At 40.6% G+C, this 21,850-nt stretch overlaps 3 protein-coding genes across 7 annotated transcripts in view; 1 reads left to right on the top strand and 2 right to left on the bottom strand.

Moving 5' to 3' along the window:
- Window positions 1-467: 467 nt before the first annotated feature.
- Window positions 468-6,430, bottom strand: LOC119739324 (LYR motif-containing protein 4-like). Its single transcript, XM_038214209.1, has 3 exons — window positions 6,307-6,430; window positions 5,995-6,115; window positions 468-2,289 (listed from the first exon to the last, which is right to left on the bottom strand). Exons 1-3 carry the CDS (start codon window positions 6,402-6,404, stop codon window positions 2,221-2,223), a joined length of 288 nt encoding a protein of 95 aa, XP_038070137.1. The 5' UTR covers window positions 6,405-6,430; the 3' UTR covers window positions 468-2,220.
- Window positions 6,431-10,938: 4,508 nt separating this feature from the next.
- LOC119739339 (plasmanylethanolamine desaturase-like) lies at window positions 10,939-21,347 on the bottom strand. Its single transcript, XM_038214234.1, has 4 exons — window positions 21,184-21,347; window positions 17,128-17,247; window positions 16,375-16,466; window positions 10,939-15,200 (listed from the first exon to the last, which is right to left on the bottom strand). The coding sequence occupies exons 1-4, from the start codon at window positions 21,269-21,271 to the stop codon at window positions 14,715-14,717; spliced, it is 786 nt and encodes a 261-aa protein (XP_038070162.1). The 5' UTR covers window positions 21,272-21,347; the 3' UTR covers window positions 10,939-14,714.
- A 133-nt stretch (window positions 21,348-21,480) lies between these two features.
- LOC119739337 (serine/threonine-protein kinase PRP4 homolog) overlaps window positions 21,481-21,850 on the top strand; it is a 38,871-nt gene continuing 38,501 nt past the window's right edge. For 4 of the 5 annotated variants that reach the window (XM_038214231.1, XM_038214230.1, XM_038214229.1 and 1 more), the window contains exon 1: window positions 21,675-21,739. In XM_038214231.1, coding sequence (XP_038070159.1) covers window positions 21,675-21,739 — 65 coding nt within the window. Of the gene's footprint in view, window positions 21,740-21,850 lie in introns of all 5 variants that reach the window. The other variant, XM_038214228.1, reaches the window with a different exon arrangement.

The raw sequence follows: 21,850 nt of genomic DNA, 5'->3' as shown, positions 1-21,850 counted from the left end.
GAAACACATGTTTCAAAGACATAAAATACCCGGAACCCTCCCAGGTGGTCATGACACACATTAAACTCAAGCTTGATTTACCCTTGTTCACTTTCTGGTAATTGGTTCCTTTGGGACGTGGTGGTGGGGGGGGGGGGGGTTGAGCATCAACCTTTAGATTATTTTTCTCTCTAAAGTTACCCTGAAAGAAAAAAATAATCCATCCATCTACTCCATGGCAAAAGAAGGAGCGACTGTTAGGTCCATTTTTCTCCTAATTTCTGAAAAATGCAAGCTGAAAGTCTCAGTCCTGAATTGGGGGGAGGGGGTGGGGGGGGGGGGTGTAAATTTCCAATGATATTCAAAACCTTTCATCTATTTTCCTCATGGTTTGCAGTCTACACTATCTTATAGCAAATATTTAAGTATCTTATAGCAAAGATTTAAGCAAATCAACACAATAACAAAAAAGAACTGAGAATGAAACATTCATTACTCTCATAAACTTTTTAATCATAACATTTGTGCGTTTCGAAGTCAACCACCAAGAACTCTTGTAATTCCAATATTTCTTATACACGTGTGTATTTACAATTGTGCACATAACTTTGTGCGACTGTGACACACACAGTGTAGTATTACATATGAAAACCACGCTCTAAGCAATTCTAAGTCCACAGTCTCATTGACATCCTCGGCATGTGCCGACCTCAAACTTCAAAGAGGTCTGCTATTGGAATACAAAAATGTTTACACTGCTTGCAGGGCGTCTTGCAAAATGAAATTTCACACAGATTATACAGTTTTCCCTCGAAAGAGAAAGCACACTCAAATTAACCCAAGGTGTCATTATCCATGACACCTTTTTTCTTTCAAGTTGCAGTGAGCCTAGCTGGTAACATTTTTTAAAGTACATGTATCTATTTTAGTTTGTGGACTTTTCTTCAGCTGTAAAATCTTACAGTATTATTGCAAGTTCTTTTGCATTGTATATGGCAGGCCATGCATAATAAACAACAGCAAGGCAAAATATACCTATATGCCAGGAAAACTGTACAGAAATTACACATACATTTCGCCTGCCACGTTGTGGTAGGTATCAACAGAGGAGTAACCTAAAGCCAAATAATATGGTGTCAATTACAAATATGGGTCAATTTCTAGTAGGGCGCTATTTGGATTGGATACATTATTTTGTATCGACCCAAATTTACCCACAAAAGATAGCGCCCTCCTTCTGTGTGTACCATATCTCAAATAGGCTAATGGAGCTGGTATAAAACAAGCGTGAAGAGCCCCTGATCAGAACAGAAATACATGCTTAGTAAAAAAACAGGTTACCAACCAAAATAACACAGGTTCATATTGCTTATGGCTGGTACTCAGCTGAGCAATATTTGCAAAGCATTATTCTTTCTGCTTAACAGCAAAGAGAAATGCACTTTTGTGCCTACAGAAAACTACAGATGTGCCAACATGTGTGGCTGTCTAGAAATCATTGTATTAACTTGATTGTGTTGCAAATTTAAAGCCTTTTTTTTTATTGTTTTGGACAAATCCTGAACGAATTCTATGATAATACTAAAGTGGGAAATTTCTTGGCATTTTCTTGACCTATTTATTAGACCTAAGAGAAGTTTGCTTCCATACTTCCTTTATTTGGGACTTCCTCGACAAGACGTGTATAAAGAAAGTTACAGATTCATATTGTTCTAATCACCAAACTTTTTCCCCCTTCAGTTGTTACTTGGTTACTTTAGGTAAGCAATTTAGTTAACAATCTCAAATAATATGCTATATTGCACTGCAGACCAAGTTACAATGCTAAACATGGACGGGACCACCATTACCAAAATAAAAAGTTATGGGTTAAAAGAATACCCTTAAACAGTTAGCTACATGTACTGGTAAAAAAAAGTCTAGCTTTGTTTTTGCAAAAAAAATGGAAGGGAATCTGCTTATGCTGGAGCTTTAGCCTACTCCTGACTGTAAATTTATCTCTCATTTTTCCCCCTCCAAAAAAAAGTTGTATCGTTAGCTACACACAAGCCAAACATCATTCAGCCATGAATAGTTTTTCAATTTAGTCAGTGCAATGCATTATGGGCAATAATCGAATCAGATGCCTGATGCCAATGACCACTTTCCCAGTGATCTTTGTAGTTCCTTGAATTGTGATGCGGGAATCAGCCTTGCTTTGAAACAGGGACCCTGGAGTACCGTCCTCTGCTTCTGTTGATGCTACCTCTGTCCTGCATTTTCTCCTTCAATCACCAGAGACGGATCCTTGTAAAGTTGACTGAGAACAACCTGAGAAAGAACACAATTTTGTCATACAGTTTAACCAATTAGCACATACTTAATTGTATCACAGTGTATTCATTCCCTGAATTCCCATCCAGTGCGTGAAATTAGACAAAAAAAGTGGTCAGACAAAATGTCCGAGCACAATCAAAAGTGTTCTGCCATTGTCAAGTTTTGATCTGCCATTTAGCGTTCCAAATGTGATTCACCCGCTCGTTTCTGTAGTAAGCCACGTTGTGAGAATTTAGTAACAATCACGCACTTAAAGCATACCGCGCAACACAACGTACTTTGATCTTGCTAAATTCTCATTACATGTATGCGCGTCAATGTCCTTATAATACTCTATATTTCGACTCGTCACTATACAGACTCGATTCAAGTCTGCAGAACACATAACTTAAACTGGGTGAAATTGCAGTTCTGAATGTCCAAAGAGGCTCGATCGAATCATTATAGCAAGGAATAGAGGTTGAATCAGGTCCAATTTAACACTTTTGCCCAATAGAAATTAACTGGGAATTCCACAAACGGCCACTGCTCATTTCCATAAAATGTCTTGAAAAGTACAAAAAGTTGTATTAACTGATTTGTAGAAGAAACACGAAGACTGCTGATCGAAACACAATTTATCGACTTGATTTCACGTCTATTTTTTGGCAAACGGCACGTACGTACGAATGCCAATCTATCGCTGTGCACGCCGTGCTGTACTAGACTGTGTAATGATTGGGGTGTAAACGCGTTGCATCTATTGCGTGAATATAAGACAACACGTACATGTAGTTAGCAGCCGCTCAGCGTACGGTAAGTATTACAGACCGGATCATCGGAAATAAACAACAAAATACTTTTGAGTGCAAGCGTTTATTTCATACTTCTGAAAAAGACAACTCCACAAAGAATACATAAATCGCTCGGACATTTTGTCCGAGCACATCTGCATTTGGTCGGACAAACCATGAAAGTGGTCGGAGAATGTCCGATGTCCAACTGTAATTTCACGCACTGCCATCAATTAAAAAAAAGTGCTCGGGTGGTACAGAGAATAATGCAGGGTGGTTTGGGGGCGGTTTGCAATACAAAAATGGCATATGTCAACAACTAGACCCGTGAACGTGGCGTTGTATACAACACCACGCGCTTCCCTCGGGTAAATACAAGCGAAAGCATTCTATCTTTTGATCCGCTACATATAACCATGTATAATTTTGCCCATAGGTAAATCACTTACTTCTTGGGCTTCCTGTGAATTTACGTGAGTGTTGGATCTGTCATTGTCAAGAAATTTGATGTAAAGTACGGCACAACTTTGTCACAACGAATGTTTTCAAAATGATCAGAAAATCAAAGACAGGCATGAGACTCTGGTACCCCGAGTTCCGCATGCGCAAAACGGTAGGAGTATCACCAGTGCTAGTCCGAGTAACTTGGACCCAACTTATCGCCTTTTTTAACATTTGGACATGGTCTGGCGATAGTAAGGTCCAAGCTAATACCGAGACCTAGACAACACAGTCCCAAAAACCAACATTTTCCAACAAAAAACATCAGATTTCACCTTCAAAACGGCCTCCAAATTACTAGATATGTCACCTGAGGTACAAGTAGACATAGATGATTAAGATGGTTGTACTTAAGTTTACTTACGATCCGGAAAAAAAGTGAAATTTTCCGTTCAATTCTGAAGACCCCCTCTGCCTAGGTTGTCGTTGTTGTGCTCACGTTCAAAACTGCATGATAATGGCGTCTGACCTCGACCTCATGCAAATGTCTGGACGGCGCGCTTGCGCATAATGCACTGCATGCACGGCAGATTCCCCTGCGCCGCGCCGACGACTGTTTCCTGATGTAGAGCGCCAGCCATGCGCCTGGCTAGCCAGCGCGACTCCTAGGCGTACCGCGAACTTACACAGCACTGTACATCAGGAAACAGTCGTCGGCGCGGCGCAGGGGAATCTGCCGTGCATGCAGTGCATTATGCGCAAGCGCGCCGTCACGAAATTTGCATGAGGTCGAGGTCAGATGCCATTATCATGCAATTTTGAACGTGAGCACAACAACGACAACCTAGGCAGAGGGGGTCTTCAGAATTGAACGGAAAATTTCACTTTTTTCCGGATCGTAAGTAAACTTCAGTACAACCATCTTAATTATCGATGTCTACTTGTACCTCAGGTGGCATATCTAGTAATTTGGAGGCCGTTTTGAAGGTGAAATCTGATTTTTTTTGTTGGAAAATGTTGGTTTTTGGGACTGTGTTGTCTAGGTCTCGGTATTAGCTTGGACCTAGCTCTACTGAGTGGAGCGTTGAATTACGGGTACCCCTCCATACAAACGCTCCACCGATTTGCCATACTTTGGTAGCACCATACACGGTTGTCATGACGGTATGCATTTTGTGCATGCCCTCGCGAGGACAAGGCCCAAAAAAACTGATAAAGAAAATACAAATGAGGAAGACAGTAACCCTGGATAGATCCACACATTCATGACATTCCATATGACCCCTCAAATTGTTTCAAACAACCGGTAATTTTGAAAAAAGAACAAAATAGTCTGAACTTACCGCTCACAATTAAATGTGTCTGCCGAGTTGCACAGTCTATTTCACTGACATGACTGATGCATAATTCATTGCGCGCGTGTGTGACGTCACTATTGAAGAAAAACAAGTCGCGCTTAATCAATGACTGTTTCATGTACTGATATGTGCCCCGCACCAAAAACCCACAGTCAGACGGCGCGGGGCACATATGACTACATAAAACAGCTATTGAGTAAGCGCAACTTGTTTTTCTTCAATAGTGACGTCACACACGCGCGCAATGAATTATGCATCAGTCATGTCATTGAAATAGACTGTGCAACTCGGCAGACACATTTAATTGTGAGCGGTAAGTTCAGACTATTTTGTTCTTTTTTCAAAATTACCGGTTGTTTGAAACAATTTGAGGGGTCATATGGAATGTCATGAATGTGTGGATCTATCCAGGGTTACTGTCTTCCTCATTTGTATTTTCAATATCAGTTTTTTTGGGCCTTGTCCTCGCGAGGGCATGCACAAAATGCATACCGTCATGACGACCGTGTATGGTGCTACCAAAGTATGGCAAATCGGTGGAGCGTTTGTATGGAGGGGTACCCGTAATTCAACGCTCCACTCAGTAGAGCTAGCTTGGACCTTACTATCGCCAGACCATGTCCAAATGTTAAAAAAGGCGATAAGTTGGGTCCAAGTTACTCGGACTACACCAGTGCGTACCCGACTAACCGTCTTACATGGCAGGATGACCGTGATACCATATAAAATTCTGCTAAATCCACTTCGAAAGTCTGCCAAATCATCCAGTATATACTGCTGTTCCAATCCATTGTGTTTTTCAAACCAAATGTGCCATATTTCTCTAATCTTTTTCATTTTCCTTCATCTTCATAATTCTGCCGAAAAAATATTCTACTGATTTTCTGTACAACTCATTTTTGTATGCAAATATTCTGTCAAATGTAGCCGAAATTCAGCTAGAACGGTCACTCCATCTTAGTAACCGCGGATCACAATAGAGTGTTTTTACTATTGACTGAAGCGTGGCTATGTATATAGCCCAGTTCACGGGTCTAGTCAACAACACATACTTTTCTTGTTCACATGAGCTTTTTCTTGTTCTTTTCTTAATCTTAATCCTTAATCTTATCCTTAATCCTCTTTACCTGTCGCTTGATAATCTGCAGATTCTCTTCGGCCTCTTGGATCAATGCCTTGATCTTTGCCTCGTCAGTTAAGCTCTTGTTCTCCCGAAAAGCAACTTTTGTTCTCCTCAATGCATATTCTCTGTTAAGATAGAATGGACATTCGGTTAGGCTACGTCGGTTTATAAATTTTGCACATCATGACATGCGGCGATGCGCGAGTTAAAGACAAGTGTCGAATCGACTTATGTGCTTTATAAGCGCGGCAATCTTGCATCCTTCTATAAGCCATCGAGCATCTATCCACTCTCTAGTAATTCATAATTCATTTACCTGTAATTATAGCCGGTAAACTTCTTAGATTCTCTCAATATTTCGCGGTATAGCTTCAAGACAGTGGCTCGAGTTGCGTTCGCCATGGTGGCTGCCATCTTGAACGGCGCCCTCTTGTGGTAGAAGCAACTTGCTGACTAAAGTTTACCGGGGGCGGGGCCGGGGCCGGGGGTGTTAGGAGGTCCATTCCTCTATGAGATTTCTACCCCCCCCCCACCCCCTCCTTGGGCCGGAAAGACATGCAGAAAATAAATAGCACATGCTGCTAAGCTGCTACCCTCCCCCTTTGACAACAAAACTTTTAATATTTTTTTATATCAGCGAGTGGAGAGGTGTAATAAATGATAATTAAAAAAAAATAAACCCCTCTTAAGCCAAACCTTAATCCCCTGTATGTTTGGCGATTTCCACTCAAGAGCAATGATCGGAGAAGCACTATCGTGACTTGAAAAAGGCCATCCACTGCACGCGCCCCTCATAATTCATTACACAATTTTGGGGCAACTACATTTGTAATTCAGCCAACTTTGGAGCTATACAACACACCTAGATCGACTGCATTCGCTTCTATTTGCAGCAAAGTTTCGTGAGGCAACTAATTCGGCCAACTGTAGCGGACGTTGTGTATTTACCCTTTGTTATTATTTTTGTTTTTTAGTACATGTACCATTTCATCATCTCTAGTAGACTGAGAGGCTACAGCGCCCCCATCGACAGATAGTACCAGCCCCCCCCCCCCCCTCCCGCCTTTTAATTTTACGGAGGCCAAGTGTCCGGAGAAAAAAACCTGTCTACATTTCAAAACGGATGTGCAAGTGCCCTTTTCAAAAATTTTTAACCCCCCAATAAAAATGACCGTGCTACGCCCCTGCTGTTGTTCTATACATGATGTCATGATTCAGATGCAGAGACGATTTTTTTTCTTCAGAGCATCTGATCCCCATGTCCTCTGTTTTCATGCCGATGCAGGCGCAACAGAATATAATTTTAAGAGGCAAGCCAGACAAACATAACAACAGTGCACCAGTGAGTTTGGTAAAAGGGTTACAAAATGTGGCTGGTTATCGCGAACGAGAAATAATGCTTTGGCTACTTTCATTCCGTACAAAGATCATAAATCAGTCACAATCTGTTGCTTTGAGTTTAAACACTGCGCCCCCATGCACTGCAATAACTACAAATTCGTCTCATTAATTTTGTCAACAACTTTCCGGGCGGCATGACCCCCCCCCCCCCCCCCCCCCCCATCAAGCAAAACCATATGCTTATGCCTTTGCTGCTATAGCACTATCTCACACCAAGCTTTGAATTTGGCATCTCGGTCCACAGCCTTCCATCCAGTCGTATCATTGTTGCGGCTGCCACTAGAAAAAGAGAAATAGAGGTCAGAGGGCACCCCATTGTCTAATTGGGTCTAAATTTATAACAGGAGTGTAGAACAATAGTTGCAATGCCGTCCTTTTTCACTTTATAGTTGTGGCTTGGTTCACGAAAAATGTTGCGTTTTGAAGAATAAAAATTATATTGGCAAGGTATAAAGTATACACAGTAATTTCTCCCAGCTGAGGGCAACGGAGGTCTAAATGTTCAAGTCTTTCCACATATGTCATTATTTAAATGGACACCACTCACACCAGAATAAGTGTAGTACATCTGTGAAGTTTCAATTCAACCTGTTAAAACGTTTTGTTATAGTGGTCAGTAAAAGTCGGCACTTTCATATGCATGCGCCCTCTGATGTACGATATTCATGCTCTATGTAATGGAAAAGTTAGCATTTAAGCCTATACCTGTTTTGGTATTTGGACATTTTGTGACGAAGGTATGCCTTATTGCCATAAACATGGTGTCAAAATAACCGCAAGACATCGGAACAACAGTCAGAGAAACTTGGCAGAATTTAAGAAATGCTTTGCGACGATAGGAGCCAAAATGTACATGGAGGGGGGTTGCAGCCCCGCCCCCTCCGCGCACTTCGCGCACCAATAAGTTAATTAGTCTGACCAAAAATCACTCTTAAATTATATTTTCATTTTCCACGTGTGCCAAGGCATTATTAAATATTGTTTCATTTCCCCATTTTTAATTTGAATTACACTTGCACAGCTTCTATTCGATCTGTTAGTCGGCACTCTGATGCACGCTTTCATTTGCATGTACTTTTCAATGCGAAAAGTTAACATTTGAACATTTTGTGATGAAGATATGCCACATTTTCATAAACCTGTTGTCAAAATAACCGCAAGGCATCTGAACAGCTGTCAAAGAAACTTGGCAGAAATGCTTTGCGACGATAGGAGCCAAAATGTACACGGAGGGGGGTTGAGGCCCCGCCCCTTTCTGGCTTTTCCCGCCGGTCTTAAGGTAATTAGTCTGACCTAAAAGCCGTCTTAAGTAATATTTTCATGTTCCACAAGTGCCAAGGCATCAAAACAAACTGCTTTCATTTTCTCTTTTACCGTTGTTTTACCGTTGCCTTGCAACGGTATCAGCGAAAAGGAAAAAGTAAAGAGGGAGTGACGGCCACGCCCACCCTCCGCGCTTTTGAGGCCGCTCTTAAGTTAATTAGTCTGATCTAAAATCGCTCTTGAGTTATATTTCCATTATCTACAAGTTCCAAGCTATCAAATGATACTGGTTTTGTTCTTGTTCTCAAAAGTTTGATTAAATGCAAAATTAGCCACATTTGGCATGGCGCCAATGGGCCTTTGTCTGATCTAGCGAAACTTAAGACTGACCATTCTGTGATCAGGGTCGATGATACTATGCTTTAAGACAATCTGGGGATTTCCCAAAATTTTGATTAAACCCTATCAAGCTCTCAGTCTATAGGTTTAGAAATATTTTCCATGAGCCAACCATGGAGCTATAAACAAAAACACCTGCTAGATCGACTATTTTCGCCTTCTATCTGCAGCAAAGTCTCGATTGTTTTTCTCGAAACATGTAAATCGCAAAGGATTTCGTTGCAGCGCTTTGGAATGGAAAAAGTCTGTTGAACTTTCGAACGTGTGAAAATGTATGCTGCAGCTTCAACGTATTCAATTATCATTGGACGCCTCCCCCCCCCCCCCGCCCGCAAAGTGTAAAGGTCATCCTTTCTTTCAAGCACGTCATATCGTGAATTTCAGACAACCAAACGCAGCTTCCGAAAGGGCAATTGCACCGTATCCAAGGTCAAAGTGACTGATAAGACTGATATCACAATTTTTCGCAACTCAGGTCATTCATTGTACAATAACTAGTAGGCTCGATAACGCCGCCAAGAGCACACTGTACCAGGTACGGGGAGGAGCATTGTTCAATGTCACTGAGATAAAGATTAAACAATCGTCTTTTGAAATACGTACTGGGTGAACTTTAAAGTTGATGAATGTCCCGTGCTCTTCCAAAAAGAATTGATTTTTTTTTCTCCTAACGATTTTCAATTTGTATGTATTATTAACGGACAAAAGACTGATTTATTCAAAATTCATAAATACCTCAGACAGTTTAGCTATTCCTATTGGTCGAAAGCCCGTCACGTGGCCGGTCTTAAACGGATGATAAAGACATGGCTAGCTGGTCTTAAACACTTTTTCAGTGTCACAATAAAATGTGGACTCCTAAAAATCCAGTGCCTCTTACCGTTTCATTGGTTGAACGTTCACAATCCTCACGTAGGCATGCGCAACACTACAAGCGAGTCAGAATTTTATAGTTCTAAATTCAAAACGCAACGCCCCAGGTGCGTTCTGCGTGACATCGCGCAGAACATGTTACGCGCGCGTCAATCTCCATAAAAGGGTTGTTTACATCTTACTCGCCAGCTGAACACTCCATTATTTTGCTAGAGGGATGTTTCAAAAAGCATGAAGTGAACTTGTTGAACAAAATCGGGATTTTTTGAACGAATTATTTGATATTTTTTTACGGATAAGGTATTTATGAATGGGAATAAATATGTGCTCGGTCGGTATTTATCACTCTGTTTAATACCGCTTAGAGTCTGGGTGCTGATAATTACCCTCGCCTCCGGCTCGGGTAATTATCAGCACCCAGACTCTAAGCGGTATTAAACGAGTGATAAAAACCTCCGGAGCACACATTTATTCCCTTATTAATGTTGGAAGTCTTCAATCCTCCGACAAAGGCTTCTTTCATTTTGCGTACACATTTAATGAACCCACCCTGCGAAAGCCCAATTATTGTGGAAGCCGGTAAAGTACTACGAATTTTGCACGAAATAATTCCAGAAGTAAACGTTCGGCGTCTTATTCAAAAGTGAATAACTTTTATATTGCAGGGAAAACAGCAATTGAAAGCGAGGTCAAAGTCGACAATAGTACGGAGAGTGTATTAGTCATTACTGTTCTTGCTGCCAAGATATTGTTTAGAGTTGTAAAGTTTAGACTTGTATGTCTTTTTTTTATCGGAGAATGATAGACTTGGGTATCAGTTTTCTGTGGTGGAGTAAATGAGGCTGTGCATGGGCCAACAAAGGGGTGGTAGGGGAGGGGTGAGGGTCTTAAGAAGCATGCTGGGCACACGGGCCCCGACTTCTGTAGGCAAAGAAGAAATGTGCATGGGTGGTGTCTCTATCTTGTTCTGCATTGCATGAACAGAAATGGCACAACAGGCGCCGAGGACAAGTTTTAAGTATCTTTACCCTAGTTTATTCATTAAGTCCTGCTTTGTTATAACTTGGTGATAATTCTTTGAAAAATCTTCCAACAATCACAATCACAATGTGTACATTGAATTGTATCACACCGAACTAATTGGTTATAAACCTTCAATTTGAATGCATCTCTCTACTTTCACTATGACATTCTGTTTGGCAGGTATATTACAGAGGAAATGGAATAAATTCTATAAAAGACAAGAAACCTTCAGACAGAATGTAATACCAATCAACCCCCAAAAATGTTAGAAATCCGTGGCAACTCGCCACCAATAACTGGGCATTTACTTTTGATCATGCAAGAACACTTCACTGATTCAAAACTTTGTCATAAAAACGTTCCTGTTATACATATTGAAACAAATTCTCATACCAGTTCAGAACTAAAATGCAAGTATATTTTCAAACTTATTGGTTAATGACAAGATGATATATCAAAATAATTTAAATTCTTTTTAGTAAAAGAAAATTAGCCATACACCAAGCCAATGTTCCAACATAATTGTAATTGATAGTTTTTGGGAAAAGTCCAATAATACATTTGCCATTATTTAATAATTCCATTTCCCATTAATAATAAAGCAAATGTCACACAATGCTTTAGTTTAACAGCCATGCTTTCATTTTTGGGTCCAATTTTGTGGCACTGCTAAGCGGGAAATACTGCTTAGCATAATTCCATGCTATCACCTAAGCAACTTTGTGAGACATGGGAAACTCCATAAAATTGGATCCTGACAAAAAAATATAAGTACAAAATGCACAGAAATAAATAACTGCAAGAGCCATTAATATAATGGCAAAAACTATTTCCAAATCTCACACAGCATAATTGGTGTCAATAGGAGTACATTTACAGTTGAACCATGCAACAAATTTCCTTCGTGAGTTTTGTAAAGTTTTGAAAAGAATTGGGGACACTCAACGTTTCAGGCAGTACATTTATACGCTCTGCCCATCTGAACACGCATGCAACTGAGAATTTAGAGAAAACGAGGAAATTCCAAACCACACAAGACTTTGTACAGTGTTTTTCAATTTGTAATGGCAGTCATGAGTAGTTAAAAACGAGGAAATCAGCGGATCCGAGGAAAAGTTGCATGCCTGCCATCATAAGGAGACATGTTGTCTGAAACATTGCGTTTCCCCAAGTTATTTTTGGAACCTCACAAAAGGGATTTGTTACATGATGCAACCGTAAACATACACTTATTGCCCACTTCCCCTTGCAAACCTTCCAATCTTATATTTCATTTGCATCATTTTCACTTCTGACATGCAAACTGATGCAACTGTTAAACTTAAATGACGCTCTGTAGAGCAGATTCTAGATACAATAAATTGCATGCAGTTTGTCATCCAAAAACTCACATTGTGTGTTTTTGTGTGACTTAATAGAAGTTGTTTTAAATAGAATTGTTTTAAACTGTGTTGGATTGTTATCACTGTGCCTTCTGTATAATATCTGCAAGATTTGATTCTTTGGTTCAAAAAACAAACATTAACTTACTAATAATTTTTTTTTCTGACAATAGTGGTGTTTAAAATACATGTAAATCAATAAACACCATGCAATACACTTGAAATCACACTGTGTACTTGTAGGCGATATGTGCAACTGACACCATTTCAAGACACTAGGACAAAATAGAATCATGACTGACGATTGAAATCGAACAGAGGAAAAATTGAAGTATTTCATAGACAAACCAATTTTGGCTTTGGCATTAAGACTTGGGCAGAAATGTAACCACACAAAGAGCATTTAACAACACTAACATAATAAATCTTAATTCATCTTTAAACATGCTACACAAATGGAAAAAAAAAAAAAAAAAAAATTAAACTTATCCCCGATGATACCTCAGGAATCATGAAGTACGTACGTGTATTCTGTAGTACACACACAATTTGATGACCATTTCAAGCAACCTATTTAGGCAAGGTGAACCTCAAAATTAAAGATCATAATGTATATGGGAATCAAAAGGGCTTTCACTGTTTATGATAATTTTAAAAATATTAAAAAAGCTGGGATTAGCAAGTTGATTTCAATTGAAAACCTATTCATGCAATACAGGTACATATTTAATATTTCGCCTTTACATTCTGAACAATAAATACTAATTTTTTTGTTTGTTATTTTTCCCGTATTTAATATCTCACCACCAATCTCTAAGCTTAAAACAAGGAAACTTTCACCACAGTAAAATACATAAACTGGTTTTTTTTGTACAAGATTATAGTATTGGAGTAGTGCATATCGACAAATCCAGACACGGAATCAGTGTATGCTCCCCAAACGCCCCCCAGTAATGGAATCTCTGTGTCAGCAATTATCAGAATTATTGTCGTGGTGTTATTATTATTACTGTTGGATTTTGATACAACGTACACTGTATATGTAGTGTGCAGTGAATCTGTGCCTTTATAATAGCATGGCAAATCCCCTCAGTATATGTACTTACTAGGCCAGCAATAAAGTTTTTAAGAAAGTTGTATATGTACATACATGTACCGGTAATTGCATAGAATGCACCAGCGTACCACCCATATCTCCAACATGTAATGATCTCAAACATTACAAATCACATAGAGGAGAATGCCTACAGACGAATCTGGTCATAGTGATCACTGCACACACACACACACGAGGCGGAAGTATTGTGCAAGCTATTGTGCTTTCACCATTGAAGGGGGCCTTCGCGATAGAAGTGACAGCGTGCCCGGATTGGTCCAAAGAAAACAGCCAAGTTGTGGAAAGGTACCTGAAAATGCAACTAAAATATTGGGGAGGGGGCAACACAGCCATTTTGACTTAATATTAATATGTATACAATTAAAACATTAGTTATAAGTCCTGTGATGACATTAAACATTGAGCAACTAATCAAACACTAGTGTGTGCATAATTTGTGAAGATGTTCACATTAATTAAAGACTATTACACAACTCTCGAGTCAAATCAGCATGCACAGCACACAGGCCTGGAGTTTCATTGGGAAAAGGACTCAACTTCACCACCGGTGTTTTGGACACACACAAATTACTGATATATCTCTTCTTCTTTTTTGACATCAAGTCTAAGAGAAGTATGGGTGATTTGTTTGTGAAGCTAAAATGTGACTCTAGACCATGTCGTCTGTTTGCTCAATTGAAAGAATTTTAGTTAATTACGTCTAGAAGAAGTCTTGAAATTTGTGTTAACCGTTGATTGTGTCCAATAAACTTCTTAGAAAGGCTTATTAAACAGACCAATATCATGAAACTGCTCAGAACATAATTATCTACCCACAAAGCTTTTGTCAATTCCAAAGAACATTCTAACTTCAGAGGAGAAATTTGCTTACAAAGACACTGCAATATGCTTTAAGTTTGAGCTTTTTATTATTTTTTGGTTCTTGTAGAAATTGTTCTAACTAAAGGCTGGTTCATGCTCAGTGTGAATGTGAATGCACAGCTAAATTAATATCCTAGTACAAAATAATTCTTTAAAGTGATTTTCGGAAGCCAATGCTTACTGTAGTTGTGCATACATTTTGGAGCAAAAGGAGATTTGTTATAGCAACTTCTTTGGCATAGTGGTAATCATGATAGAGGCGTATTACTCTGTGATTTATGCATTTTAACATGGGTGGATTTCACTGGGTTTATTTTTTTTGACTCAAATTCATCTTAAAATGGTATTTAGGCATGAACCAGCCTTTACTGTTGAGCAGCTCCACGACACTGACTCGACTCCAAGTTATCTGATCTCTTCCTTCTTGCACCAGTGCATGTCGTCAGTCCGGGGCTTGATCCCCGTCAGCCTCAGGATGATGGCCTCCATGGCCGGCCAGAAGCCCAGCTTCTCCAAGGGGTAATCCAGCCAGCCCGTCGTGATGCAGAAGTAGGTCTCATGGGGCACCACGTGGTGGATGCGGTGATGCTTACGGGGGAGGATCAAGTTGAGATCCTGGAGCAGGGTCACCCAGCGCGGCAAACCGAAGTAGGTGTGGGACCACTTGTGGATCTGGTTGGTCAGCATGACGAAGAAGCCCAGCGTCAGCATGAAGGACTCGAAGACGACGAAGGTCTGGATCTCAGCCGGGGTGTGGGAGATGAACTTGTAGGCCATGTAGGAGAAGTAGGGGACGGTCAGCATGAAGTTGTCGCCGTTGACCTCGATGAAGTCATGACGGCAGACTGCCGTGGGGTCGATGTGATGCTCTCTGAAAGGCCTGATGAAAGCCTGACAGGGACAAAAAAGGGGGGGGGGGAATTTAACATGTAACTTACAAACTTATTGGAGAAATATACTGTTACTGTTGAATGAACTCTCTTCTTCCGGCAACAGGCTCAATGGCCGCCTTGAGAATAAGGGGATGTATCAGCTCAACATCAATTGTGCATTGTTTTAATTCGGTTAAATTCAGGCAACTGATTTCTTTGTCAAATAAGTAAAATTTTCAGAGATACTGATTTTATCAAATGTCCAATAATGTAAACTATTAACTGGCTGACAATTGTAAGGTTGACATGAACAAATTCTATCGAGGGTTTGCCTCATTTTTTTTCTTCTCCTTTGGCCTTCTCCAGTATACTGTCCTTTAACCCTAACCCCTATTAAGCTTACTTTGAGGTACAGTATCACATACTCCATGTACATAGTACTACAGAAATGATGTATGCAGTACCCAAATACTAAAAAATACTGCAAGTTGCGCGATCCCCCTGGCATTGCCTGGCATCCTGGCAGTCTGTATACATGTACAGGCAGTTAGTAAGAACAAGTTTCAGTGACAGCCTTGATTGTCCACCCGGCAGGTACCAGTTCTCAGCTGAATGGGGGGTTTGGGTTGAATGGGGAGTTTGGGTGAGACACGGGACTCAGTGTGGCCTAATGTCAGTGAGTCTTGGTGCGTTCCCCTTGCCACTGCAGCATGTAGAGTCATTAATAGTACACCTACTACTGACATATGTTAGAGTCATTAATAATACTACACACACGGACACAGAAGGAATACGCGATTGCAATATCCCCCTGTATGGCTTAAAAGCCAGGGGGATAAAAATACTGAGCGCTGTGCCCACAATATATGCTGAAGTACTGCAAACTACAGTTTACTACTACTACAGCAGTAGTATTTTGTAGCTTTAGGTGAAGTTAGGAATCTGAAGTTAGGGTTAACACAACGTCTGGGCTAAGATATTTTGTAGTATTTTATATCTGGCCATGGAAAGATTTTGCAATATTTGAACTAGATACTCATAATCATTCACTATATTTCCACAAGTCCTCCAGACAATAGTAAGTATATTTTGCAAGCCCGCAACAGTATCGTCTAGTGTTTGTACTCTGGACTATGAACCCCACCTGTTTTAGAAACTATGAACGTCACCATCAATGTCAGAAGTGTGCTTACCTTTCCAAACACAGGCATGTCCACTGATCCGTAGGAGTCAGACAACCAGTGCACCAGTCCAGAGGCAAAATCTGACACAACAATGGCCAGAACTGGAAAAGAAAACAGCGAGAGAAAGAAAAGGAAAAGTTAGTCAAAATCATGACAATGCCGTATCCTAATAAAAAAAAAAAAAAAAAAAAAAAACAATGCTGTGTAGGAACCAAATTCAACATTTCATGTAGTCAAATTTTTAAGAGGTAGCTAGATCAATCTTAAATGTTCCAAAATTCTCAACACCTCTAAGTGGATCTGAAGCATCTGAGACAGTAAGAATGAACCCTTACCCCCTAGGCCCTTTTTGCAGGGAACCATCCTCAATCTTCCAAAATTCTCCAAAATCTAACACTCATGTTCAAATGAAGGATACCCAGCGCCTCAAAAATGCATTCAGCTTTAATCCTCCAAATATCCTCTTCAAACACCATTCATCCTCAGTCCTCCAAAATCCACATGTTTCTCAAACACCATTCATCCTCAGTCAGGATCCAAAACTGCCAGGAAGATTTTGGAGAATTGAGGTGGGTTAGGGTTAATCTCTGGTTCTTGTGACCATGACAAATCACTCTTAACAAACAGTACAACTTTTCTTATTGCTACTTAGATTCAAAGTAGTCTTAGTAACCGTACACCTTCAACCAATTTTTAAAACCTTTTGTTTAGATTTATACATATTCGTGAGTAAATGATTCACAATTGAATCTCTGTACTTACTTGCGGCAGCGAAATGCCATTTCCAGTTCTCAACATCAAAGTTCAGAATGATATGGTAGGCATTGAAGACTAGCAGACTGGAGGCTACAGTAACACAGATGTATTCTTGAACTCGCTTACCTGAAGAAAAAAACAAATCATGCAGTAGGCTAATTGTTACTCAACAGTCAATTTCATGAGAAGAGATATTATTTGATTGACTTTTCTTACTTAAGTGTAAGTTGAACACCCCTGAATCCTATAACTATTTATGCATCTATTTGCGCTGACATCTATTTTGACATTATACCTAACAATTTTGGGCACCATACTTAATGCAGGCATGCAACTGGGAAGTCACAAAAAAAAGAGGAAATTCAAATCTTTCCAAGACTTTGTACAGTGTTTTTCTATTTTCAGTGGCACGCATGGGAAGTGAAAAAAGAGGAAATCAGCTGATCCGAGGAAAAGTTGCATGCCTGTTAATGATGCACGCAGTCGGCAGTGGACTAAAATGATTGCCCCAGGTAAGTCTCCAAATGATTTCTATGGGACTCAGAGTTTTTATATTTAATTGCAGACCTTGAGTGCAGAAAAACATGCAAAACAAATCTGGCCACAACATTTTCTAAAGTATTCACAAGGCAACAATAAGGTCATCAGTATTCTACCAGTCAAATTTGAGGTCTCAATGCCTTTTTAAAGGAGACTTTTTTCCAACATTTTGCACCAGTAATTTCAATTTGAAGCGTAAGACAAGGTACATTTTTAGGACATATTATCACTCTCAGATGGCTGATACTAGGTCACTGCACGGAAAAATGAGTGATGTCCGTGTATGAAATTCTTTGCTTTGTTTAGGCTGAACGGTCATTTGTATTAAAGTATACACACATGTATGCATGACATGACATGCATCAGTTGTAAACAGAATGGTTTTTGACATTTGACAATCAGTTTCAATATGGTACGAAACGTAGCACTAGAAGAGTTACATGTATGTCAGACAGGGCTCTGGAGTGCTCTGGAACGTGCAAAACTAAATCAGGCCCACTTTACTCACACTTTAGCCAGCAAATTTCTCCAAAAATTCCACTGGGGCAAAGAAAATGTCCTCAGTATTTCACCAACCAAGTTTGCAGACTCAATTCAATTTTTAAAGGAGACTTTTCTTCAATATTTTGCACATGAGAGGGAAGTCAAGGGATTTCAAAATGGGGCTCAATACTAGACATGTCCAACTATGGTCCAACTATTTGAAAAGACTGACCTCTTCATTCAGTGTCAATAGTCTGGTGGCTTGACTATGGAGAAATGTGTAGTAAATTGAGACTAGTTCCCGCTTCATGCCACATGTTTTTTAAGGTTGCAGACCAGTAAATCGGTCCGAAATTGCCTACGCCGGCCAAATCACGATTTGTATGCCCTCAAAATCTTCAGTATTTGAGCATGCTGTGGGCCATGAACTTGAGGGTTGGTAAAAAAATATGGGTGGAAGCCATGCACATGACTGTGAGCTTGTAGTTCTGTTCAATTTGGATGAAATTGGGGCCCTTAAAGCGCTCTATTTTGCAATGGAGTGTAGGCATCGTTTTTCAAAATGGCGATGGGCTTCAGGACTATTTTCAGGGGTGATCATCTTCGGATGGAAATTTCTCCTAAAAGTCATCAGTTGACCCCCCGAAAATTGAAAAGAAAATGAAAGATGATGAAATAAGCTTTAATTTGATGTGTGTCTCGAACACCTTGGAGAGTTGTGAGTATTTTTCCCGAATTTCTGAAGTGGGAGCATTTACCATTGAGGTCTATGGAAGTTTATTTACTGGTCTGTAACCTAAAATTCTTTTGGCATGGTTGATTGATGCAGTACTGAAGCTGTGTTGGACTGGTTGTTTTAGGTGCCAGTCTATTTTCTTGTTTTGCATGTTTTCAATACCTTAAGTTTTGGGACTCTCATACACAGTATTGAGAGTCTCAAATTTTCGGACTACATGTACGTCTGCAAATAAATATACTACCAGTTAAACACAAATTTGTATTTGACAGGCTACACATGGACAAGAACCAACAAGAACATTCAGAACACAAGCTTTACACAGTAGTCAGTAACAGTTTTAAGGAAAACGCATTACTAGGAGTAGGAAGTTCTTGAATTTTCAGTCACAAAAATGGCATTTTAGTTGTTAAAGTGCCATGCGCTACATGTAGAATGCACATGAAAACAACGCATAGTGTTTCATTACAAAAATGTTACAGAAACTTTTTTACAGACTTTCAGTTTCACTAGGCCTATCAATATTAAACTTAAAAAAAACCCAAAACATTTAGAGGAATCAGATGTGGGCCTATTTAAACCCATGTACACAGCCCGGAGGTTGGTTTATTTGACGGTCAAGATGTCTCCACAATGGTTGAAGTGGATTGTCGACGGTCGAGGTTGTCTCAATGACGATCGGTACGTTAGTGGCTGATAACGTACCTGGCGGTCGAGTTAATTGAGTTGTCTGGCCCGGCTTACAAAATGCAATAGAAAAACAAGGGAAATATTCCCATACCAGTCCCATCACTTATTTTTCCTTAAATGACCTAGGCCTATCAGCTATCAGAAAGTGACAATATGTCATAAAAAGTCGAAATTAGCAGTGACAAATTTTAAATTTTTACTGAGAAAACAGAAATTTTCAGACCAGTCCCATGCATAGGGTTTGTGCACAGGGTAAAAAGTGATGGCCATGTTGTGTGCTTTCTTGTGATTTGCACGAATGTCAGACAAGTCGACCGTTGAGACAACTCGACTCGGGACAAGTCGACCGTTGAGACAACTCGACCGTTGAGACAGGTCGACCGTTGAGACAACTCGACTCGGGACAACTCGACCGTTGAGACTGCTCAACTTAATGGAAATGAATACACGTGGAGCAGAAAAAATTGCACAAATCTGTGGCAAGACCGATCACGGGTGCGGCGCGGGCATACTCGATATACAGAGGGCGTCGCGTCGGGCCGGTGCGCCCCGCCCGGCCGCGAGGACCGGGCCGGGCCCGACACGCGGGCAGGTCGACCGGCGCGGCAAATGGGCGCACAGGCCCGGCACAAACGATGTCACTGTGCACGGTACGGCCACGTTGACCGACCGGGGATGAGATAAGTGGGCGCACAGTGCTGGCAAAAACGATGTCACCGTGCACGGTATGTGTCATCACTCCCAAACGGCGATCAGCTGGCGTCAAAATCCACGGTACTATCCCCGAAACTAGGCCCAAAACATGCGAGGCGACTTGTCTCAACGGTCGACTTGTCTTTCCATTTATCGCACATACGGGCGAGTTGTCTCAACGGTCGAGTTGTCTCAACGGTCGAGTTGTCTCAACGGTCGACTTGTCCCGAGTCCAGTTGTCTCAACGGTCGACTTGTCTGACCCCCATTTGCACAATCATAAGAATGCGCATGCACATTCTTAAGAATGCGCGACAAGATAACGGTCTTGTTGATGCCGAGCACCGGCCCCGCTTGGCAAGTCTAGCTGAATCCTCGTTCACTGATTCTCAATAATTATACTGTTGCAACACAAGGTCACTTACCTGAGATATAACGATGAAAAGAAGAGTGGATATGAAAGTAGGCCTATACACGTATTCGGGGGACCGGGAAAAAATGAGAGACAATAGTGTAGTGGAAAGAATTCTAATTTTGGGATAACAAAAGGGGGGGGGGGACGTAAGAATGAAGAATGTGAAGAATGAGAATGAATACTTTGAAATCCCATAGCGCTAATGCTATTTTGCCACTTAAATTGCCACCAATTAATTGTTCACACCCTCACCATTACGCCGCAGAGCTGGATTCTATCTTGTCAAAAGAGCACGTGATATTCCCACGCAATCTTAAGAGTGAGCGCTCATTCTTCAGATGGCGTGCTCATTCTTAAGAATGCGCACTCGTTCTTAAGAATGCGCGCTCATTCTTAAGATTGCGTGTGAATTGCAAGAAAGTGCACAACACTCCCAGAAATTTAGAAAAAAACGCCGTTTGAAGCGCAGCAGCAACTCGTTCACAAATCATGTTATTTTTACTTACCACTCGAGTAGTAACCTGCAAGCTCCTTAGCTCCAGCATGATTGCGTCCTCCTTTTTGTGCCTTGGCAGGCTCCTTGTCGGTTGACATTTTTGGGTGTAAAATCAGTTGTCAAGCACGGCAAGTAGAACGAAGGCGACCAAACCCACCCGGTGGACGTGTGTACGTAACACTGTGCGCATACACTTAGTGCGATTTTATGCAATTACATATGTAACTACAGACTAGACTGGAGCTCGGAATGGCAGACTCAACGAAGTGAACGAAGACGTCTGTCTTCCGCCGCAGAAGTAAATGAAGCGAGGCCAGTCTGGCTATGGCTTACAATTACACACGTGCTTATGGAACCGCAGTAGACACATGTGTAGCCGGCTAGCTGTAGCGGCATTCTCAACACGTTTTTTTTTTATCTGGCTGCCGCCTCTCTAAAAGTATCTTCGTTCTAGTATTCTAGTAATACGGTACCAGGCTATTTACAGGTTTGCAAATTAAAATGGAGAAACGAATGATTCTGGAAGAACAGTTCCTCCTTGAAAATGAAGAAAATGCCACTAGCAGGTAAATTATTTTTAACGTTTATCCAGTGATCGTTGAGGGTTTTTCAATTGTGTGTAATGGTACCTTTGGTAATGAATCTTTACTGTTGTAATTTAACGAAAAATAAACACG

Source organism: Patiria miniata, unplaced genomic scaffold (assembly GCF_015706575.1).
Source record: "Patiria miniata isolate m_02_andy unplaced genomic scaffold, ASM1570657v1 HiC_scaffold_30, whole genome shotgun sequence".
Classification (NCBI taxonomy): domain Eukaryota; kingdom Metazoa; phylum Echinodermata; class Asteroidea; order Valvatida; family Asterinidae; genus Patiria; species Patiria miniata.
Note: the sequence above shows the minus strand (reverse complement) of the source record. Positions and strands in the feature narration are given on the sequence as shown.